At 50.1% G+C, this 20,731-nt stretch overlaps 1 protein-coding gene across 9 annotated transcripts in view; it reads left to right on the top strand.

Annotated features, from left to right (window-relative positions):
* Positions 1 to 20,731, top strand: part of RAD52 (RAD52 homolog, DNA repair protein) — a 34,559-nt gene that overhangs the window by 10,436 nt on the left and 3,392 nt on the right. For 2 of the 9 annotated variants that reach the window (XM_032472837.1, XM_032472832.1), the window contains exons 2-8: positions 748 to 813; positions 10,588 to 10,686; positions 11,774 to 11,875; positions 12,255 to 12,348; positions 12,485 to 12,552; positions 13,894 to 14,012; positions 14,889 to 14,964. In XM_032472837.1, coding sequence (XP_032328728.1) covers positions 10,606 to 10,686; positions 11,774 to 11,875; positions 12,255 to 12,348; positions 12,485 to 12,552; positions 13,894 to 14,012; positions 14,889 to 14,964 — 540 coding nt within the window. In that variant the 5' untranslated portion in view covers positions 748 to 813; positions 10,588 to 10,605. Of the gene's footprint in view, positions 1 to 610; positions 628 to 747; positions 836 to 6,937; positions 7,359 to 9,250; positions 9,293 to 10,587; positions 10,687 to 11,773; positions 11,876 to 12,254; positions 12,349 to 12,484; positions 12,553 to 13,893; positions 14,013 to 14,888; positions 14,965 to 20,731 lie in introns of those variants that run through there. The other 7 variants (XM_032472833.1, XM_032472839.1, XM_032472835.1 and 4 more) reach the window with 7 other exon arrangements.

The raw sequence follows: 20,731 nt of genomic DNA, 5'->3' as shown, positions 1-20,731 counted from the left end.
TTATCTGTAGGTGAAAAGGAATTTGCCTAGCAAGGTTTACAGTTGCAGCTGTGTGTCAGGTCACACCCGCACGTACTAGGAGTACGGTAGAGTCGCTGGGAAGGGCTCGGGTTTGCGCTGTGGCTTAGCGTCTCGCTGCCCGCTTTCCTTGTCTGAAGCGGAGGCAGTAACAGGAACGGCCCCCTCAAGCTATTGCAAGGGTTAAATGAGAAAATTTAAACTTCCTAGCTTAGATTAGTAAGCACTTAGCGTGTGCAAGTCCTTGATAAAGCCAGCCAGCATCACTACCGAGCAGGGAGTCAGCTAGGAATGCTCCCAACTGTCCGTGAGGGGAGGCTGGCTTCACAGTAGTGAGGGTCTGTTTCTCTCACACAGACCAATGCTCTCATGTGTTGTGAACCAGGGGGTGTATATGAGTAACATATACTGTGGGATTAACTCGATCATCTACATCTGAGTTAAGAGAAAGAAACAGAAAAAAAGGTAATTCCTACCGAGACAGCCTAAGTAACTTGGGAGGCAGCTACAGACGCATAACCAAAATCTCTTCTGCCCTTCTTCCTTCCTACCAGCACCCGACTCAGTGCATGGGGTAACACGCTTGGGTGAAAACACTCGCCTTCCCAGGTAGGGGCGTCCACGTGACGTTGTTTGGGCCACTGTGACCTAAGCGTAATGCCTGATGAGGTTTCTACAAAAGCTTCTAAAAATTGTCAGACTCAGCTAACATGTCCTTTGTCTTTCTAGTGTCTAGGACGTGGGCGTGAGGCTGAGGTGGGACAGTCACACCACGGTCAGGAGGCACACGTGCAGGTGAGAGCCGCATGTCCGGACGGTGAGTGCAAAAGAGGGAAGGAGCCTGAAGCATGAGCGGCTCCTGGGGCCGCTGCACCCGCGTTAGGCTGGGCCTCGCGACTCCTAACTGTGCGAGAAAAATCCGGCTCGATTGAGTTAAACCCCTTAATGAGGTTTCTGTGTACAAAGACAGTGCAATTCTAATTGCCATAAAGGCTCTAACATTCCAGTGACATAAATCAAATCCGAAACCCTTACTTACGGCAGTATGATTAGCTAACACTGCCATCACATAATTCTCTTTTTTTTTTTTTTTGCGAAGTATCTTTTCATTGAACTATAGTTGATCATTTCTTTTTTATGATGAGAACATTGAAGATTGAGTCTCTCAGCAACTTTTAGGTACATGAGCAGTATTGTTAGCTCTCAGCACACTGCTGTGTGTGAAGCCCCAGAACTCACTTGTCTTGTGGTTTCAGGTTTTACCCTTTGATCACATCTCCGAGGTTCCTCCAACCCCCCAGCCCTTGGGAACCAACATTCTACTCTGTTTCTACGAATTCTGGCTTTTTAGATTCCACATATAAGTGACATCATACAGTATTTGTCCTTGTCCCTCACTTAGCATAATGCCCTCGAGGTCCATCCTTGTTGTCCCAAATGGCAAGATTGCATTCTTTTTTTATGGCTGAATAATATGCAGTTGTGTATATACACCACATCTTCTTTATCCATTCATCCCTCCATGGACAGTTAGGTTGTTTCCGTATCTCGGCCACTCCAGTAAACATGGGATTGAAGGCATCTTGTTGATACCCTGTTTCCATTTCCTTTGGATATACATCTAGAAATGGAATTGCTGGATTGTGTGGTGGTTCTGTTTTTAATGTTTTGAGAAACCTTCATACTGTTTTCCACAGTGGCTGCACCAATTTGCATTCCCACCAGCAGTGCACAAGGGTTCCCTTTGCTCCACATCCTCGCCAACACTTTTTCTTTTTTCTCATTTTCTGGATAATAGCCATTCTAACAGGTGTGATGTGACATCTAATGGTGGCTTTGATTTGTATTTCCCTGACAATTAGTGACACTGGTCATCTCTTCACATACCTGTTGGCTATTTGTATGTCTTTAGATAAATTACTATTCAGTTCCTCTGCCCATTTTTTAATTAGAGTATTGGTTTTTTTCTTCTTCTATTGAGTTGTTTGACTTCTGTGTAAGTTTGACCACTAAGCCCTTATCAGATACATGGTGTGCAATATTTCCCTCCATTCTGTAGGTTGCCTTTTCATTTTTTTAAATTTGTTTCCTTTGCTGTTCAGAAGCTTTTAAGTTTGATGTAGTTCAGGAAAGGTTGGAAGAAAGAATTTGTGCATCAATGGCAGATAGAAAAACGTAGGCAGCCCTGTTTAAGTTCTGATTAAGTTCTGGGCTTGGTGCCTGGTATCATTGCAGTCTTTCTTGTTGACAGATCCCTTTTTTGTGTAAGGCTTTCACAGTGTTGTACTGTAATTTATCTGCTTACTTGTATGTATCCTCCTTAAGACTGAATTCCTAGTGGGAATCTTGTGTGGTGCTAGGCGCTCAGTGCAGAGTCTTACAGAGAGCCCTCATAAATTGTCCTTTTAACGTCTTAGTCGTGGTTTCATTAGAAAAAAATCAACTTCCAAAAAAGCACAAGCAATAAAAACAAAAATAAACAGGTGTTGGGCATCATGTTTTTAATTTCGAAGAGTTTTCTTCAGTTAATACATTTTTATTTTTTCTTAGAGTCTACTGCTTCATGGACAGAACACGTGTATCTTCTTACCTGAGAATATCATTTATGCTTGCTTGCTTTTGTATCTTTTTCTATTTGCAGTTTCTCTTGGCTCCCTTTTTCACTTGTTTTAATAATAGCTCTTATCGCAAAGATATTCCTTGTGATCCTTTATGTCTTCATATTTAAGAACAAGATATTAATCAGTTCATTGGAAGCTTTCTGAAGAGTATGGAAGCTCTCTGATTTGCTTCGTTGTAGGCAAGCTTTTAAAAATTATTTAATTTTAATTTAAAAATTGGAAATTATGGTAAAATACACATAATAAAAGTTACCATCTTAACCGTTTTCAAGGGTACATTTAAGTGCACAGATCAGCCATGTTAAGTACATTCACCTTGCACAGCCAGTCTCCAAACTCTTTTCCTCTTGCAAAACTGAAACTCAGTGTTCATGAAACAACAGCTCCTCACTTTCCTCCCCAGCCCTCGGCTCCTTCTGTCTTTGGGAGCTTGACGACTTTAGGTTCTCCTGTCAGTGGAAGTGTATGTGCTCATGTTTTCTGACAGGCTTCATTACTTAGCATGATGTCCTCAAGGCTCATGCATTTTGTCACGGGTCAGAATTTACTTGGGTTTTAAGGCTGGATTCTAGTCCACTGTATGCATCGCATTTTGTTCATGCTTCATCCGTCAGTGGACACTGGGGTTGCTTCCACCTCTCGGCTGTTGTGAATAATGCGGCTATGGACATCCATGTGCAAGTATCTCTTGAAGATTCTGCCTTCAGTTCTTTGGGGTGCACACCTAGAAGTGGAGTTGCTGGGTCATATGGTAACTCAACTTTTAATTTGTTGAAGAACCACCATACTGTTTTCCATTGCATTTGCACCATCTTACCTTCCCATCAGGAGTGCACAGTGTTCCAATTTTTATATATCCTTGCCAACATTTGGCATTTTCTATTTTTTTAAATAGTAGCTATTCTATTGAGTGTGGGCAAGCTGTCTTATGTATATAGTTTTGGACCCTGATTATTCCACAGAAAATGATCTTGAACATTTTTTCCATATCAACAGATATTTTTTAAAACATGATTTTTAATGGCTGTACTATTTAACAGATTCCATAAGGTGGCATTTTATTAGTTTCCACTAATTTTTCAGGGTATCAATAATGTTTGCAGAATATTCTTATAAAGAAACCTTAGTGTACATTCCTGACATTATCCTTGGTTGTTAAGGTCTTGGAGGTTGAATTCGTGGACCAGAGGGTATTTTTTTAAATATATACTGCCAGGTTGCGGTCCTGAAAGGTTGCATCAGTTTTCATTCCTACTAGCTGTGTGGAGGTGTCATCGGCACTGCATATTATCAGACAAAATTATTTCAATGTATGACCATAAATACAAGGTCAGCAAGAAGAGACATCGACGGATAACAGTGGTCAACTGAGAACAGTTCTGGCTTTGACGTATGCAAGGTCACGTAAAATGCTGGATTTATTTGTATTTGTATTTTTCGGTACTAATGTACTCATGTAACATTTATATAAATATTTTAACTTCCTAACTTAAAATAGAAATGGTTGAAATTATATACTTATTTTAATATGTATGCTTTTTAGTTTCATTAAAATTAAAACTTTTTCATGTTTATCTTTCTCCTTTTGTGAAATATCGACTCATTTGTCTATATTTCTTGATTTGTTAGTACTTATATGTGAACTTTACCAAGTGTGTTAATAATAGTCCCCCTTTTTGTTTACTTTCTACCTGTAGTCTCCACCTGCCGTTTTCTTCTCATTTGTTTTTCTGTGATTGACTTCTAGTCTCATGGCATTGTGGTCAGAAAAGATGCTTAAATAATTTATATCCTCAAACTTTTGTGGCTTCTTTTCTTTTTCCTTTTCTCTCTCTCTCTCTCTCTCTCTCTCTCTCGTTGTTGTTGTTGTTGTTGTTGTTGTTGTTGTTGTTGCTGTCAGGAGCTGGGGGGGAGGGTACTGCTGATGGGATGGCGTTTCCTCCTGGGGTGACGGCATGTTCTAATACCGGCAGCCGTGATGACTGCGTTCAGTAAACATACTACCAGCCAGTGAATCGCACACTTTAAGGGGACGTGTGCAGTATGGGAACTACACCTCAAGAAAGCTATTAACAACAACATCTACAACAGAATCTACGGGCGTGAACCCCCCGTCATTAAAGGCACCCCCACCACGGGAGGCACACACTGGGTGTATGAGACACGCACATGCCAGCAACGCGCAGCCAGTCCAGATACACAGTCTGGGGAGGGTCCGCCCGGCTCCCGCACCCACCCGCCCGGCGGAAGCCGGGAGGACGCCGCGCTGTGTTGCAAGGTCTACTGGAGACAAACTCCCACAGCAAAATAGAGGCCACGCGACCAAACAAATACAGAGCGAAAACACAAGCAGAAGACGCCTGGGACAGGAGGGGGCTTTTCCAGCCCGCACCCGCGATGCTCGCACCAGAGCCGGGCTGAGAGCGCAGCTGCAGGGGAGGCTCGGCTCCGTCCGCCACCCCCGGCCCTCCCCGCGAGGCCGGGCTGCCGGCGCCGGCCGGACCTGCGCTGCGGGGAAGCGTCAACACGGGAAACCGGGCGGGAGCGTGGGGCTGCCACGACGCGGAAGTCCAGCCGGAGGAGGGAGGGAGGACGGGGACGGGCGAGCTGCTGCGGGGCACGGTGGGCCCGCGGCGCGAACACGGCCCCGCGCGGCCCCCCGCACTGCGCTGCGGGCCCCGGTGACCGGGTCCGAGGAGGGAGGCTCCACGAGACAGCGGGTGGACAGCGGCCCCGGCCACCCGGGACGAGGGGCACCTGACAGGCCCTGCCCCGCGCCCAGATGTGCTGTGCGCACAAGACACACACTGGATTTCAGAGACTTCATATGCCAAAAACAAAAAAAACAAAAACCAAAAACACCCTAAAATGGCTCTTTAGTAATTTTTAAAATTCCATGTTGAAACGGTAGTATTTTGGTTATATTCAATTGCATAAAAAATGAAAATTTATCTCCTTTGCGTGGCCCCCGGAGCTGCTGAAACCACGTGTGGCCCAGGCGCGGCGCCATCCTGCCTCTGAGCTCAGACGTGACCTGAGCCTGGGTCCCACGCCCAGGTCCACGGGTCATAGAAGCCAGCTTGCAGCAGAGCCGGGCCGGGCGGCCGTCCCTCCGGAGGAAGGGCACTTGTGTCCGCACAGGAGGACAGGAGAGCCGCTGTACGGCTCCAGGGTTGACAAGAAAATTGCAGCTGCTGGAATAAAACCTAGCCCCTCCGTAACAGTCCAAGCTGCCCAGCCACCGAAGGCGCCTCCTCCAGCGCCGAGCGCCAGCGCAGGGGTCCAAACGGAGGGGCGCCGGGACGGGGACACGATGCCCAAGAGTTCAACAGCACAGGTTTCCCTGCCTTCATCAAACAAAGCGCCTAATTGCCACAGACCCGTCCAGCCTGAGGCCGACGCCGGGGCTGCGGGGGGAAGCCCGAGGGCGCCAGCGGGAGGACGCGGCCCGCGCTCCGCGAGCACCGAGGCCTGGAGTCCGGAGAGCCGCGCTGAGCGCTCAGCGTCCTCCCCTCCAGCAAGGGCTCGCCGTCGGCACACCGGCCCAGCGGGGCCACCCACCCAGGATGAAGGCAGAGCAAGGCCTCTGCAGGGGCCCCTCCACACAGGGCGACATCACTTTGAGGCTTATTTTCTACTTTTAGGAGCTTAAAAAGTTTTATGTAGGTAGCTACGTTCATCTCTCTTTTACCTTACTTTTAATTTATCAGCTTTTATAGTTAGCTTTTCTGCATTCTGAGGTCCGATATTCATCTGCATTTTTAAAAACTATTTTTTAACGTGTACCTGCGTGTATTTAACTTTTCACCCTCGGATTCAGCTGCAATTTATTTGGCATATATTTTGATAAGGAACCCGACCCAAATCAGTAACCGTGTCCCAGCTCTGTAAAAGCAAACGTCCCCTTATCTAGCGCGCTGGCCGGTCCGAGAGCTGCCTCCCCGGCGCATCACCGCCCGGAGGTGGGGCCGCGCGCGCGGAGGGCTCGCCGGGCGCATCTGAAACGTCAGGGACTCACTCAGCCCGGGCTAGTGACGACAATTTCCAGCCTTGCTTTGCGCGTTTCCGTAGGATGGACGGCCCACCCCGCCGACCCCGGCCGCCAGGCTCCATCCTGAGCACAAGGCCGCGCGCGGGGTCTCCTGTTGCGCGCTCCCGGCCCTCCGGACGCGGGGAGGGGGCGTGTGCGGGGCGGCGGAGGCGGGGCCCGCGAGCGCGGCCGGGGTCTGCGCGACGCTCTGGCGACCATCCTCAGCCGACCTCGGAAGCATGGTCTTCGCCCCGCCGCCGCCAGGGGGCAGTACGGGTCCCTGAAGCGCAGGGAGGTCGGCATCGCGAGGCCAGCTCGCTTTACGGCTCCCGCCTGAGGGCTCTGCTCCCCTCCGGCTTGACGTGCGGCTCCTGTTTCTTTCCCCCGCCGGGGTCTGGCGCGTTTTCGGTCGCACCTTCTTCCTTCCCAAAGCCCTTTGCGCGGCCACCCCCTGAGCCCCTTGCCGCTCACATTAAGGCCGCCCCAGACCGGCGCGCTCTCGCTAGGACCTTCTTCCCGGCGTCCTGCGCGCGGCCGTCCCCGAGGCCCTACTCGCGTTCGGCGGGGACGGAGCTCCGTGCGCGCTCTCGCTCGGACCTTCTTCCCGGCGTCCTGTGCGCGACCGTCCCCGAGGCCCTACGCGCGTTCGGCGGGGACGGAGCTCCGTGCGCGCCGCGCGGCCGAGGCGCGTGAGTGGGGTCTCGGCCGGGGTTGGAGGGCTCTGCCTGCGCTCCCGGCTCCGTGGTCATGGGCCCAGAGGCGCGAGCACGCGGCAGCCCTTGGGTGGGCTGCGCGGGGCGGGGCGGGGCCGGGGGCGGGGAAGGAGGTCCGTTTTTCGAGTTTGACGCGCAGCTCAGCGCTTGGTCAGCTTTTCCAGCTTCTTTGAGGCGCCGCAGTTCACAAAGCGCTTGGACTCATCCCCGTAAAGCGAGCAGTCGGGCGGTTTCCCACCGGTTCCGGAAGGCTCTCCCCCCAGAGAGGAGCCCCGAGCCCGCCAGGCCCCGTCTGCTCTCTGGCCCCGTGAACTCGCGGTTCCGCGTGTTCGCATCAGTGGAGCCGCAGCGTGTGCCCTTCGTGTCCGGCTCCTGGCACCGGGCACCGCGTTCTCCAGGCTCACCCGTGTGGCACCTGTGCCGGCAGCCGCTCCTTTTTGCGGCCGAATGCTGGTATTTCATTGTACGGATAGGCTGCTCTTTGTTTCTCAATTAACGGGCATTTGGGTTTTTGCATTTTTTTGCTTCCGAGACCTTTTAAGGTCTATTCCTGCACAGAACTCGCACTCTGGGGCGCACACAGTTTACAACGAAGTTCTCATCCCGACGTTTTAGCTCTGGGGTTGGATCAGGTGTGCAGTCTTCCAGGAGAGTTTGTCAAGTCTCCTGTTGGCAGTCCAGCGCTTGCGAGCCCGCTGCCTGGGGGTAACAAGCAGTGTTTGTGTGCAGGTCCCCTCAGAGAGGGGCGGACTTGGAGGCCATGGAAATTGTCTCTGCGGGAGAGGTTTTACCCCAAAACGAGACCTAGTCGATCTCCGTTACATGTGAGGTCTGTATTTGTGAACCCACCACTGGTTGAAACTTCTTTGCAGCCCCAGGGAAGTACTCGGGGCCTTTGCGGGATGCGGGCCGCGTGCGCCCCTCCCGCCGTTCCTCTGCGCGGGTCTCAGCGCGCACTGCAGACCAGCGTCCTGGGGGTGCTGCACGGAGGGCCACGGTCTGCAGTTCATGCTTTTTGTTAGTGATTCCACTGTGTTTTTTATTTTTAACGAATTTTTGTTAATGGAAGGCAAGAGTCTTTAAATTCTGTAGTGTTTTACAATTTTCATAAGTTTCACATGCATGATTTTACATAATCCAGTAATAACCCTCCCCCCAATTCCTATCTTGCCCCTCCCCCCTTCCTTCTCCCCGCTGGTAACTGCTAGTTCACTCTGATCTGTGAGTCTGCTGCTTTTTTGTTTTAGTCACTAGTTTTATTTATTTATTTATTTATTTATTTATTTATTTATTTATTTATTTATTTATTTATTTAGATTGTATTGAGTTATACTCAGTTTACAATGCTGTGTCAGTTTCTGGTGTACAGCACAATTTTCCAGTCATACATGAGTACATACATTCATTTTCATATTCTTTCTCACCGTGAGCTACTACAAGATCTTGTATATATTTCCCTGTGCTATACAGTATAAACTTGTTCATCTATTTTATATGTACCTGTCAGTATCTACAAATCTGCAACTCCCGTCTGTCCCTTCCCACCCCCCAACCCCCGGCAACCACAGAAATCTCTTCTATTAGGCTATTCTTTCCTTTTTCTTTTTATTGTGGTAAAATAGACATAATGTAAAATTTATCAATTTAACCATTTTCATGCATGAAATTCAGTGGTGGTAGTACATTCGCAATGTATACCCTTTGTTTTTTAACAAATAACCAGGCAGGCCGTCATTTGAGACTTTGTGAATGTCCTGTCCCCAACAGTTTTTTAGTATCCCCCATGACTCCTGCTGAATGGTGTTATTATCAGTCAGTTTAATAGGAAAAGTTTATGAGGTTGATCTATTAACATTCCCTTTTTCCAGATGAGGAAATTGGAGCACAGAGAGGTTAACTAATCGCCCAATGTAAGTAATTGGTGGAGCTCAATACTGAACCACATCCGATCTAACGTTCATGGCTTGCTTTAAGTAATGGGCTGGCACACCGCGACCTGTGGGCCAAATCTGCCCCTTTTTGTAGTAGTTTTACTGGGATGTGACCGCGCCCTTTCTTTCCGTATTGTCCACAGCTGCTTTCAAACTAAATGTGGGCTGGTCGTGGCAGAGGCCACGTAGCCTGCAAAATCTAACACCTTTACCCTCTGGCCCTTTATGGAAAGTTTGCTGACTCCTGCTTTATGGAATGGGTATTTAAATTTTTTATTTTTATTAAAAGAATGCATGCACTTATTTGGACAGGAGATCGTGCTGAAAGTTTCATTTGTGCAGAGGAGAGCCCTGCGCAGAGCTGTGCACCCCGGTGTTGACAGTTACATTCTGGCTACGTCCTTATTCCACTTTCTTGATTTCACAGCTGTGGACGCTGATTTGGACACCAATTACCAACCCGGTGTAGGCCACTATCCTACTTTTTAGTGTAGGATTAATCTTACTATTAGCAGATAATCTGAAGATTTGTAATGTGCACGTTTGCTGAGGCCCGACTGAATCTGCGCGGTCTGGGGCCAGTGCAGCCATTGGGGTGCGGCTCCGCCGGCTGCAGATGCTTTTTCTGAGGGCGGCTGTATTTCCTCGTGGACCACACATTATTGTGGTCTCCATCTGACGCATTGGCTCTCAAATCAAACTGGGGCGAACATCACAGTCCCTGTGGATGGGGTCAGGCACTGACTCGTGGGCCTCACCTCTGCTTTCCGATTCGGGGGTGTGCATCCCCTGACAGGGGCCCAGGCGATGTGGATGCTGCGGGGACGTCAGTCAATGCTGCATCCGTCCTGAACGTGGTCTTGCTATTACATCGTAGGTCTCCCGCCTGCAGGCGTGTGAGCTCCAGGAAGCCGTGCACCTGCCAGGGCTTCTGATTCCTCTTCCACCCCGCAGAGGCCGGGGTCCTGCTGCTCACAAGCAGGTCGTCAGGAGCTGGTTGTTTGCTTTTGTAGTTTTGATTTTTCAATTACAAACACTTTAATTACACCATATAATTATAATACATTCTTATGGTAAAAATCACTTTTAATACCACCACCAGGCTCACAAAAAGTTGAGCAGAAAGTTAGAAGCAAAGCCTAGAGGACGTTCCGGGGCTCGTTGGGTGACCGCGGCACCTGGAGGAGGCGCTTCGTCTGGGCGTTAGCAGAGGCTCTTGCCGTTTGTTTACCGTCAGCATCCTGTGAGATCCTTTTTATCTTGTGTTTATTTAGAAGTCAACCAGAATCAGCATGTCTGGGACTGAGGAGGCAATTTTCGGCAGCCGTGACAGCCACCCTGCCAGTGGCAGCTCCGTGCTGTGCTTTGGTCAGGTAACTGTGCTGCTTTCCTGGAAGGAAGGGGCTGAGGGAAGAAGGTGCAGGGCAGCGCTCTGTGCGTGGCAGCTGCTGCTGCTCTTCTCATTTAGGTGCACGACCTGAGAGTCTCCGATGAGCTCTGAGGGCATTCTGGAGCTTCAGCTTCAAAAGACTAATAAATGGCACTGGGGGTTACCTTTAGATTTAAATTTTATTTATTTTTGGATAGATTACATTTTCACGTGCTGTAACATTCAAAATGAAACGAAGACTAGATGTGAAAAGTCTCACTGTTCCCTGTCGCTCCTGTCCACGTTTCACCCACATCTCTCTTTTGGTGGCATCCAGAGTTTCTGGTGTTGTGTTCTTTGTGGACATACTCTCTGCATGCAAGGGGGATCCTTGCTTTGTCCACCCAAATGCTAACTTTGTCTTTGCCAGAGATCTGTGTGGGAGTGTTTATTCCATTTAGACAGGGCAAGGGGAAAACTACAAAGAGGACGAAACGCTAAGCAAGTAGCAGTGTGTTAACCGCTGCGCAGGATGGGGATGGCTCAGCTGGAGGAGAGGACAGAGGGAAGCAGTCTTCTCCCCTCCCCCTCCCCTCCCCCTCCTCCCCCCTCCTCCTCCCCGCCGGCATTAACGTTGTGTATAGACTCTGAGGCAGGAAGTTTTCCCTTCCCAATTCTGGCTCGAGAGTTTTGTAAGGATGGTTAACATATTAGTAACATTTAGGGCACTGGGTCTCAACATGTGGTCCAGTGACCCCTGGGGTTTCAGAGTCTGTGAAATCAACATTACTTTCATAATGATACTAAAACACTCTATGCCTGCTGCACCCTCACCTTTCATGGGTGAGGGGGCAGCTTTCCCGAGTCTGCACAGCCCGTGCTGATGTCACTGCTCTGGTGGTCACCGGAGTGTGTGCCCTCCAGCTTTCGCAGGCTGAACTCCTGTCACTCATGGGTACAACTCACATAAGCAGAAGCTCAGGGGCCTCAGTACTTTTTAAGAGTGGAAAGAGGTCTGGAGACCAGCAGGTTGAGCCTCGCTGCCAGGAGAGGTGGCACTACCAGTCTGATTTTCCCTTTCTGGACTGCAGTACCAGTACACAGCAGAAGAGTACCAGGCCATCCAGACCGCTCTGAGGCAGAGGCTGGGCCCAGAATACATCAGTAGCCGCATGGCTGGAGGAGGCCAGAAGGTAGGGGAGTCTACGTGCCTGAAGGGGGTGCCCCAGCGCAGACGACCCAGATGAACCTGCCAGCTCCCCTCTGGTCCTCAGGGGTCACAGCTTCTGGATATTCCTTAGTGTCTTTGGGAGTAAGTGGGTTCCGGTCTTTATTGTCATCTGACTCGGCCCAGCATTGTCTGAGCCTCCCTGCCCCAACACAGAACACGGTTCTAAACTGGCTCCTTCTGGAAGATCTTTGAAATCAGTTCACTGAGAATTTCCCTGGAATGCTTAAGGGCAGTTTTGCCAAAAAAAGCTAGTAAGGAATAAATTAAGTAAAATTTAATCCACATTGAAGTACAGCCAAGGAATTTTAATAAGCTTTTTCTTTTCTTAACATTTCCCCCAGGTGTGTTACATTGAGGGTCACAGGGTAATCAATCTGGCCAATGAGATGTTTGGCTACAATGGCTGGGCACACTCCGTCACGCAGCAGAACGTGGGTGAGTTCGCTTCTCCCCGGGCCCCGCCGGGCTCCGGCCGGCTTCTGACAGCAGCAGGTGAGCGCGGGCACGTGGCCAGGGTCCGGGGCAGGCACAGGTCGGCGTCCCTTCAGCTGGTTCTCCTTCCCACCCGTAGATTTTGTTGACCTTAACAATGGCAAGTTCTACGTGGGAGTCTGTGCGTTTGTGAGAGTCCAGTTGAAGGTGAGGGTGAGGGAGCAGACTGCTGCCCGCGAGGCCGGGGCGGGAGGGGAGCCTGGGCCGGCGGGGAGTCCGCAGAGCGGGGCTGGAGCTGGCCTCGGGCGGCATCCAAACAGCGTCCTCTCGGGTCCCTAAAAGAATTTTGAAAAACTGTTCTCTTGCACATTTTTAGGTAGACAACTTAAAGTTTTCACCATAAATATAAACAGTTGCAAGAGTATATTTTTTGGCATACTGTAAAATTGTACCTTCTACGATAAATGTGTTGTATCTTTGTAAAGTGTACTGATGGATTCTAAATCCCACAGAGAACTGAATACTGGCATCCATTTAAAAGAACACAGGAGCAGGTTATTCTTTAATCATCAGAAATTTTACATTGTTTCCTCTTGAACACACGTTTCCATTCCATTTTCCCCTTGGCTTTTACCCTCATATATGTGATTGAAAATCTTTTATTAATAACCTTACACTTGTCTGCCTCTGTGTGTGTATACAAATTTGGGGGGTGGTAAATAGCCAGTGAGCTGAAGGCTCTATTAAAAAATGTCTTCTGGATTGATTACTGTTATAGGCATTATTAACACACAATTGATGTGTCGATGTGTTTATGTTGAGACAACATAACTACATCTAAATATTTACACTTAATAAAAACACAGTGCTATAGAAAATGCATTCCTTAATAAGGATAAAGCTGCTTTATTCTGTTCAGGTAGTTTATAGCTAGTTTATAGCCATAGTCAGTATTACTTACTTGTAGATTAAACATTTAGCGTTAATTCTGTTCTGACTTATTTTTATAAGTAGTGCTGAAAAGCCTCATTCACAGACCTAGACTGGTAGTGGAAGGAGTTTGTTGCAGAGCCATTCACCTGTCTGAACACCTTGAGCTGTGTGTCAGAAGTTGGCGCTGCCATCACAAGTTACACTCGGCTCTCTGTCAGCGACCAGCTCCACCAGGCCCACCGCCCCCTCTGGCGGGAGCCCGGGAACTCACAGCGCCTGCCCCAGGGGAGGGCTTGTGTCCAGCCGTTGGAGTCTGTTGATAACGATATTCCAAACCTTCCTTTTGTTGGGTGTCCCAAAGGTCATTACACTGTGGGCTAATGCGTCTCAGCAAGACGGGGGTAGGTTGGGCACGCGCCTTTTGTATGCAGGGAGGAAGGCGGGAAGCAGAGCCGTCCAGACACTCGGACCACAGGCCCATTTCCAGGCAGAGCTGGTCCAGGGACACGCGGTGGAAATCGAGTGCTCCGGCCCTGCCAGTGCTGCAGGCCAGGGCGCCGTCCGCCCCGCTGGAGCACTGCTGCTCCCACACCCCTCCCTTCTCTTCTCCCCCAGGACGGCTCGTATCATGAAGACGTGGGCTACGGCGTGAGCGAGGGCCTCAAGTCCAAAGCCTTGTCCCTGGAGAAGGCGAGGAAGGAGGCTGTGACGGACGGGCTGAAGCGGGCGCTCAGGTAGGCAGATCCTGCGCATTTCAGCTCTGGTTCAGAGCCGAGCTTGATCCAGAGGATCCAGAGGAAACGCGTTCACATGTTCAAGGGTCGAAATAACCTGAGTGCCCCCACCCCGTCCCTCTGCGGCCTCTTCCTGCCCTCCTCTGTGTCCCCAGGCTGTGTGCTGCCGAGGCCTCCCTCTCCGGGGAGGAAGTCGTGGGCCCCCTGTTGTCCCTTTCCTCCCGACTTGCACCCCAACTCCTTGACTCAGGAGTGCATCCCGGAGACCTTTCCACGTGGCCGCACAGATCGCTTCCTCAGCCTCTTTAGTACAACCACAGTTCTCCGGGCTACATAGAGCACGGGTTTTAACCTTTTTTGGGTCATAGATGCCTTTGAGAATTGAATCACCAAAAAAATAACTTTAGTGCATGTGTAAACATGCACTAAAAATTCGCAATACCATAACCTGTGGTGGTGGTGGGGGGGGGTCCCTGTGAGCCAAGCAAAGAACCTCAGTCCTGGAGCACTGTGCCCGAGTGTGCGCTCACCGTCACTGGGGCCCTGGGGCGGTCCGTGCAAATAAACCTTGCTCTGGACTGTGTGCTGCACGCCAGGAGGTCGCTGGTGGGGTTCTGTGAGGGGTGTCCCAGTCTTGCAGACTCACTGCCTGCCCCCGAGGGTGGGGGTTTGTGACATGCTCACTGCTGTGGGCTCAGAGCCTCCTACGGGGCAGGCACAGGGCAGGGGCTTCACACACGCTTGTGAGTGTGCATCAGTGGCCATTTCCTTTGCTGCGGGGGAGGCGCAGTCTGCACGGAGCTTGTGACTCTGTTCTCTGGTTTTGACATTCACGGTTGTCAGCCCTGTTTCACGGTCTTCCCTTCTCACCCCCAGAAGTTTTGGGAATGCGCTTGGAAATTGTATTCTGGACAAAGACTATCTGAGGTCACTGAACAAGCTTCCACACCAGGTATGTTAGAAATGGGATGCAATGTGTTGCCGTGAAGGTGGAACCGCTGCTTTGTGTCACGAGGTGTGTCTGGTGATGGAGGGAGACGACGGGAAGGAGCGGCGGTTGAGAGGGTCTGGAACGTGGCTCAGAGCGCCCTGCGCGGGAGACCGGCAGGAGCGGCGCCCCGCCCGCGGCGGCAGAGCCTGGAGCCTGGAGCTGCAGTGCCATTCGCCTCCTGGGGGTCTGTGAAGCCTCGGGAGGGGCACAGATCCGGCTCAGCAGCCCGTCCCGTCCTAGGAACACGCAGAGCCTCACCCCTCCACCTTCTTGCGTCTCCTTCGCTCTGGCGTCTTTAAGGTTCTTGTCTCCCTTGTTTCTGTCGACGCCTGTCACGCGATCTGCACGTTTGCTTTTGGAGACGGACAGGCCTGGGGTTTAGCGTGACCGGCCGGTGTCACAGCGTTCCTGGGGCGGCTCCGCGGGTGTCCTGGGTCGGGGGCAGCCGTCCCTCTCCCCTCCTGAGGGATGCTTTTTCTTGTGCTGCTCCACAGAGGTGTGTGTCAATTGGCAGCTGTCAAAACTCCATTTTTCCCCCTTTTAAAATCCTTTTGATACATTACTAATCTCAGTTTGCTCGTGTTTTATTAAGGACTTATGCGTCTGTGTTTGCAAGGGATATTGTAGCTTCTCTTTGCCGTAAAAAGCACAAACATGAAGTTTCCCGTTTTAGCCATTTTTAAGTGCACAGTTCAGCAGTGAAGCCCATCTCCAGAACTCACCTACCGAGACTCTGCACCCGTAGCACGACGCCCCCGTACCCCCGCCCCGCCCCCGCCGACCAGCTCCCCGCTGTCTGCGTGCCTGCGACTAGAGCCCGCACGTCAATGCAGGCACACGGGTTTGCCTTCCTGTGAGTGGCTTTCTGCCACCTAGGATACCGTCCTCAAGGTTCGTCTGTGCTGGGGCAGGCGTCAGAATTCCCGCCCCTTCTAAGGCTGAGCACCGCACCGCACCGCGTGCCCGCCGCATCCTTCACGCCGTCACCCCGCGACGGGCACGCGGCCGCTCCCCTCGGCCGTTGCGGGCGGGGGCGTGCGGCCCGCCCGCGGGCGCTGCTGCTGGTTACGTCGGACGCGTATCCGGAGCGCGTGGGGGTGGCGCCTGTCAGCACTGTTCTTGAGGACCTTCTGTGCGGTTCTCTGTGACGCTGCCCTGTTCCGTAGCTCAGCCAGCTCGCCCCGGCTGCCGGCGTCCCCACGTCCTTGCCGGCGTGGGCTGTGTGTCTCCACAGGAGCCAGGCCCGCCCCTTCAGCGCCGGGGAGCCCGGTGCGCTGCCGCTCTGCCTGGCGCTTTCGCACCAGCTTTCATCAGGGATGTTGGCCTATGGTTTTCTTGTAGCGCTTTTTTCCCCTTATATTGTTTTTGTCGGGTTTTGGGATCAGAATAATGCTGTCCTCATAGAATGAGCTTGGAAGTGTTCCCTCCTCCTCAGTGTTCTGGAAGAGCTTGAGGGTCGGTGCTAACTCTTTAAGCCCTGGTGGACGTCCCCCGTGAAGCCGTGTAGCCCGGGCCTCGATGTTCACGTCGGCAGGCTCTTGTTTACCCGAACGCTCGCTCCACCAGCTGCTGGTCTGGTTCTGTTTCTTCATGAGTCAGTCTTGGCGGCTTGCATGCTGTGCGGACGTGTGTCTGACTTGCTGCTGTACAACTGTTCATGGTATTCTCCATTTTTTATTTCTTTGGTGTCCTTGGTAGTGTCCCTTCTTTCCTTTCTGATTTTAGTCATTTGAGCTCTCTTTTTACTTTATCTAGCTAAGAGTTTGTCAATTTTGTTAATCTTTAAAAAAAAAAAAAACTTAGTTTTGTTGATTTTTTTCTGTTGTTTTCCTGTTGTTTCATGTATCTCTGCTCTAAGCTTTATTTCCGTTCTTCTGCCTGCGTGCGCCAGCTGTGAACTTCCCTCTAGCGTTGCTTTTGCTGCGTACAGTGCTGGTGTGTTGCATTTGCATTTGTCTCAAGATATTTTCTAACCTCCCTTGAGTTGTTGCCCCACTGGGTTGTACTAAGGACACGCTATTTAATTTCCACGTTTGTGAATTTTACAGTTTTCCTTCTGTCATTGATTTCTGGTTCAATTTCATTGTAATTGGTAGATACTAGGTCTTCTTTAGTTTGTGAAGGCTTGCCTTCCAGCCGGCCGTGCGGCCCGTGGGAGCGCGTCCACGCGCGTCTGAGGGGCAGCTGCGCCCCGCCGCTGCCGGGCGGAGGTGCCGGCGGAGGTGCGGCGCGCAGGTGCCGCGCGGAGTGCCGGGCGCGCCCGCGCGGTCATCTCCGCTGCTTCCTTGTTGGGTTTTCTGCGTTCTCCCCGTTACTGAGGGCGGGGTAGTGAAGTCTGCTGCTCTCGTTGTCTCACTGTGTATTTCTCCTTTTACTTCGAAGCTTACTTTATATATTTAGGGGCTCTGGTGTTTGGTACGTATTTATACGTGTTATATCTTCATGGTGAATTGACCGGTTTCTCATTACATAATGTCCTTTCTGTCTCATAACAGTTTTTGACTTGTCTGTTTTTTCTGATGTTGGTATAGCCCCCCCCCCCCGCCCTCTTTGGTCACCATTTACATGGAGTATCTTTTTCCACCTGCTTACCTTCAGCCTGTGTGTGTCTTTAGAGCTGAAGCTAAGTTGTTAAGTTCTACGTGTAAGTTGTATCTTGTTTCTTCATCCCCCAGCTAGTCTACAGCTTTTGGTTGGGGCCGGTTTGGTTAATCCATTTACACTGAGGTTATTGTTGAGAGGGAAGGGCTCAGTATTGCCATTTTGTTAATTGTCCTCTGTATGTCTTGTAGCATAGCTTGTTTGTTTGTTTTTGTCCCTCTTTCCTGTCTGCCGTTCTTTGTTTTATAGATTTTTTGGTAGTGACATGATTTGATTCCCTCCTTTCCTTTTGTGTATATGCTGTAGATGTTTTCTTTGTGGTTACCATTGCAATTATAGAAAACACTTTAAAGTCACAACATTCCATTTTAAACTAATAGATTGCATACAGAAACTGCAGCCCTATACACCCCACCCCCGTATGTTACCGATGCTGCACTTTGCACCGTCATGTAGCATATGTCCACCAACACAGGTCTGTAGTTACAGAAGTTTTAATGGTTTAAAATGTTAATTTCTGTACTCATTAGTATGAGTGGCTTTTTTCATTTAAATTCTGTGCACCCAGATCACAGTAATACAGGTCACTGTTTTGTCTGTGTATTTACCTTTTCTACAGAGCTTTTCATTTTTGTGTGGCTTCATGTTGCTGCCTGGCATCCTTTCAGTTTGAAGACTCCCTGTAGCAGTTCTTGTAGGGCAGGTCTAGTGGTAAGGACCTCCCTCTGCTTCTGTTTATTTGCAAGTCTTAATTTCTCCATTTTTGAAGGATAGCTTTGCCGGATGGCTATTGTTGGCTAAGTTTTTTTCTTTCAGTACTTTGAATATATCATCCTCTCCTTTCTGGCCTATAAGACTTCTACTGAGAATCTGATCATCTTAGGGAGGCACTTTGTTATGTGACATTTTGCTTTTCTCTTGCTGTTTGCAAGACTTCTGACTTTTTTAAAAACTTGAGATTTAACTGACAATGTTACAGGCAGACCACATTTTGTAGAGCTTCACTTTACTGCACTTCACAGGTACTGCCTTTTTTTTTTTTTTTTTTTTTTTTTTTACACATTGAAGGTTTGTGGCAACTCAGCGTTGTCAGGTGATAGCATTTTTTAGCAATAAATTATTTTTTGGCCCGGTATGTGCATTTTTTTTTGACATGCTGCTGCTGCACACAATATACTACAGTGGAGTGTAAACAGAGCTCTTAGAGGCACTGAGACACGTAAGACTCAGTTGTGTGACTCGCCTTGTTGCTGCTTCTGCTTTCTCATGGGGCGTCTGGAACCAGACCTGCAAGACCTTGAGCTGTGCCTGCATGTTAGCATCCAGTGTACAATGCAGTGATTCAGTGCTTTTACATACACAGCAAGTGTAGCTACATCCATCACCACACTTGTGTACAAACCTGTGTTTCTTGTGAGAACTTTCAAGATTGACTCTTTAAGCAACAATTAAATACACAACAGTGTTGTTAATTACCTGTAGTCACCAGGCTGCACATCACCTCCCCAGAACTTGTTTTTCATAACTGGAGGTCTGTCCTGGACCCACTTTGCCCCGGCCACCACCAGTCTTTTCTTTGTACCTCTGAACTCAGGTTTTGTATCTTTCAGCCCACATGTGAGTGAGACCATGTGGTATTTATTTTCCTTTATTTCACTTGTTTAGCAAAGTGCCCTCAGGATCCATACATGTTGCAAATGACAAGATTTTTCTTCTTTACGGCCGAATAATATTCCATTGTCTGTACACTAGTTCTTCACCAGTGGACATTTACTTGCTTCCCAGCACTCCAGGGCCCCATTTTGCCCCTGCCATTCACCACTCTGACTGTATCTTTTCAAAAGTAACTACTTTCCTGACTTCTTTATTCTGACTTTTAGTCTCAGGTTATTTTTTCCTATTTTTGAACTTTACATAAATGGAATTGTACTTTGTGCTCTATAAAAAGTACTAGAAAGGACATGTAGACAATGCACACATCATAAACGTTCAGCTGGATGAATTCTAAGACCAAACACACCCACATAACCAGCATCTGAATCTGGGTGGACCTCCCAGGACCCCAGAGGTCTCCAGCGTGTCCCTTGTAGTTGCTGCCAGCCCTCCCGTTCGTATCATCCCCGAGGAAAACCTCTCTGCGCAGCACAGGTCAGTCTGGACCGCGCTGCACGTCCGGGAACCAGACAGGATGAACCGCTGCATGTCTGGCCTTCGTCCCGCACGTGCGAGGCTCGTTCTCGCCGCGCGCGGCGCTTTCGCTGCTGCTGACTCTTCTGCTGCTGGTCCTCCCCTTCCGATTTACTAGGCAGCGGAGATTTCCGCGGGCTGTTTTGAGGAGGGCTGCTGTCAGCGTTGCCGTACGCGCCGTTTGGCGCGCACGCACCCACGTGTGTTGGCAGCTATTGGGCCAGCGGGAGGAGAGTGGGTGCCAGGTTGCGTGGTCTGGTGCGCTGGGCCACACCCCACAGACCCGTGTGTGAGGGCGCTGGCGGCAGTTTCGTCTTCTCCGCTCACTCCCCCCACCCCCCACCCCCCACAGGTTACCACCTTAGACATTAAGGGCTCAGCTCTGTGGCACCGGGTACCCTGGTGATGCCGAGCGCCCATCACTACCAGCCATCTCTGTGACTCTCTTCTGATAAAACTGACGCTGTGTGCCCGCGGAGCAGGAACTCCCGCTCCCTCCTCCAACAGCCCCTGGCCACACCGTGCTCCTTTGTCTGATTCTGACCACTCTGCCTCGTTATCAGTGGAGTCACTGTGTTTGTCCTTTGGTGACTGACCTGTTCCACTTAGCACCCTGTCCTCGGGGTCAACCCCGGTCAGAGCATGAGCTTCTTTTTAACTTACCTGCTTACTTTCCGATGTAGGTAAGAAACTTCACAGGCCCATTTTCATTTTCAGGTTATCTTTATCTTTCATCATTTTCAGGTTATCTCCACCCCTCGTATTCCATTGTTCTGTCAGCATCGGTATTATTGAGAGCGCTTCTCCCAGGTGAAAAATCCCTGGGTTTCTGTAGCGCGATTATTTCCAAACAGAAAATTAGACAGCGTCAGGTCCGGCTGCCCAGGGAGAGGCCCATTAGGCTTTGCAGAGCATTTGCCCTGGTGAGAACTGAACTACG

This window comes from Camelus ferus, chromosome 34 (genome assembly GCF_009834535.1).
Source record: "Camelus ferus isolate YT-003-E chromosome 34, BCGSAC_Cfer_1.0, whole genome shotgun sequence".
Classification (NCBI taxonomy): Eukaryota; Metazoa; Chordata; class Mammalia; order Artiodactyla; family Camelidae; genus Camelus; species Camelus ferus.
Note: the sequence above shows the minus strand (reverse complement) of the source record. Positions and strands in the feature narration are given on the sequence as shown.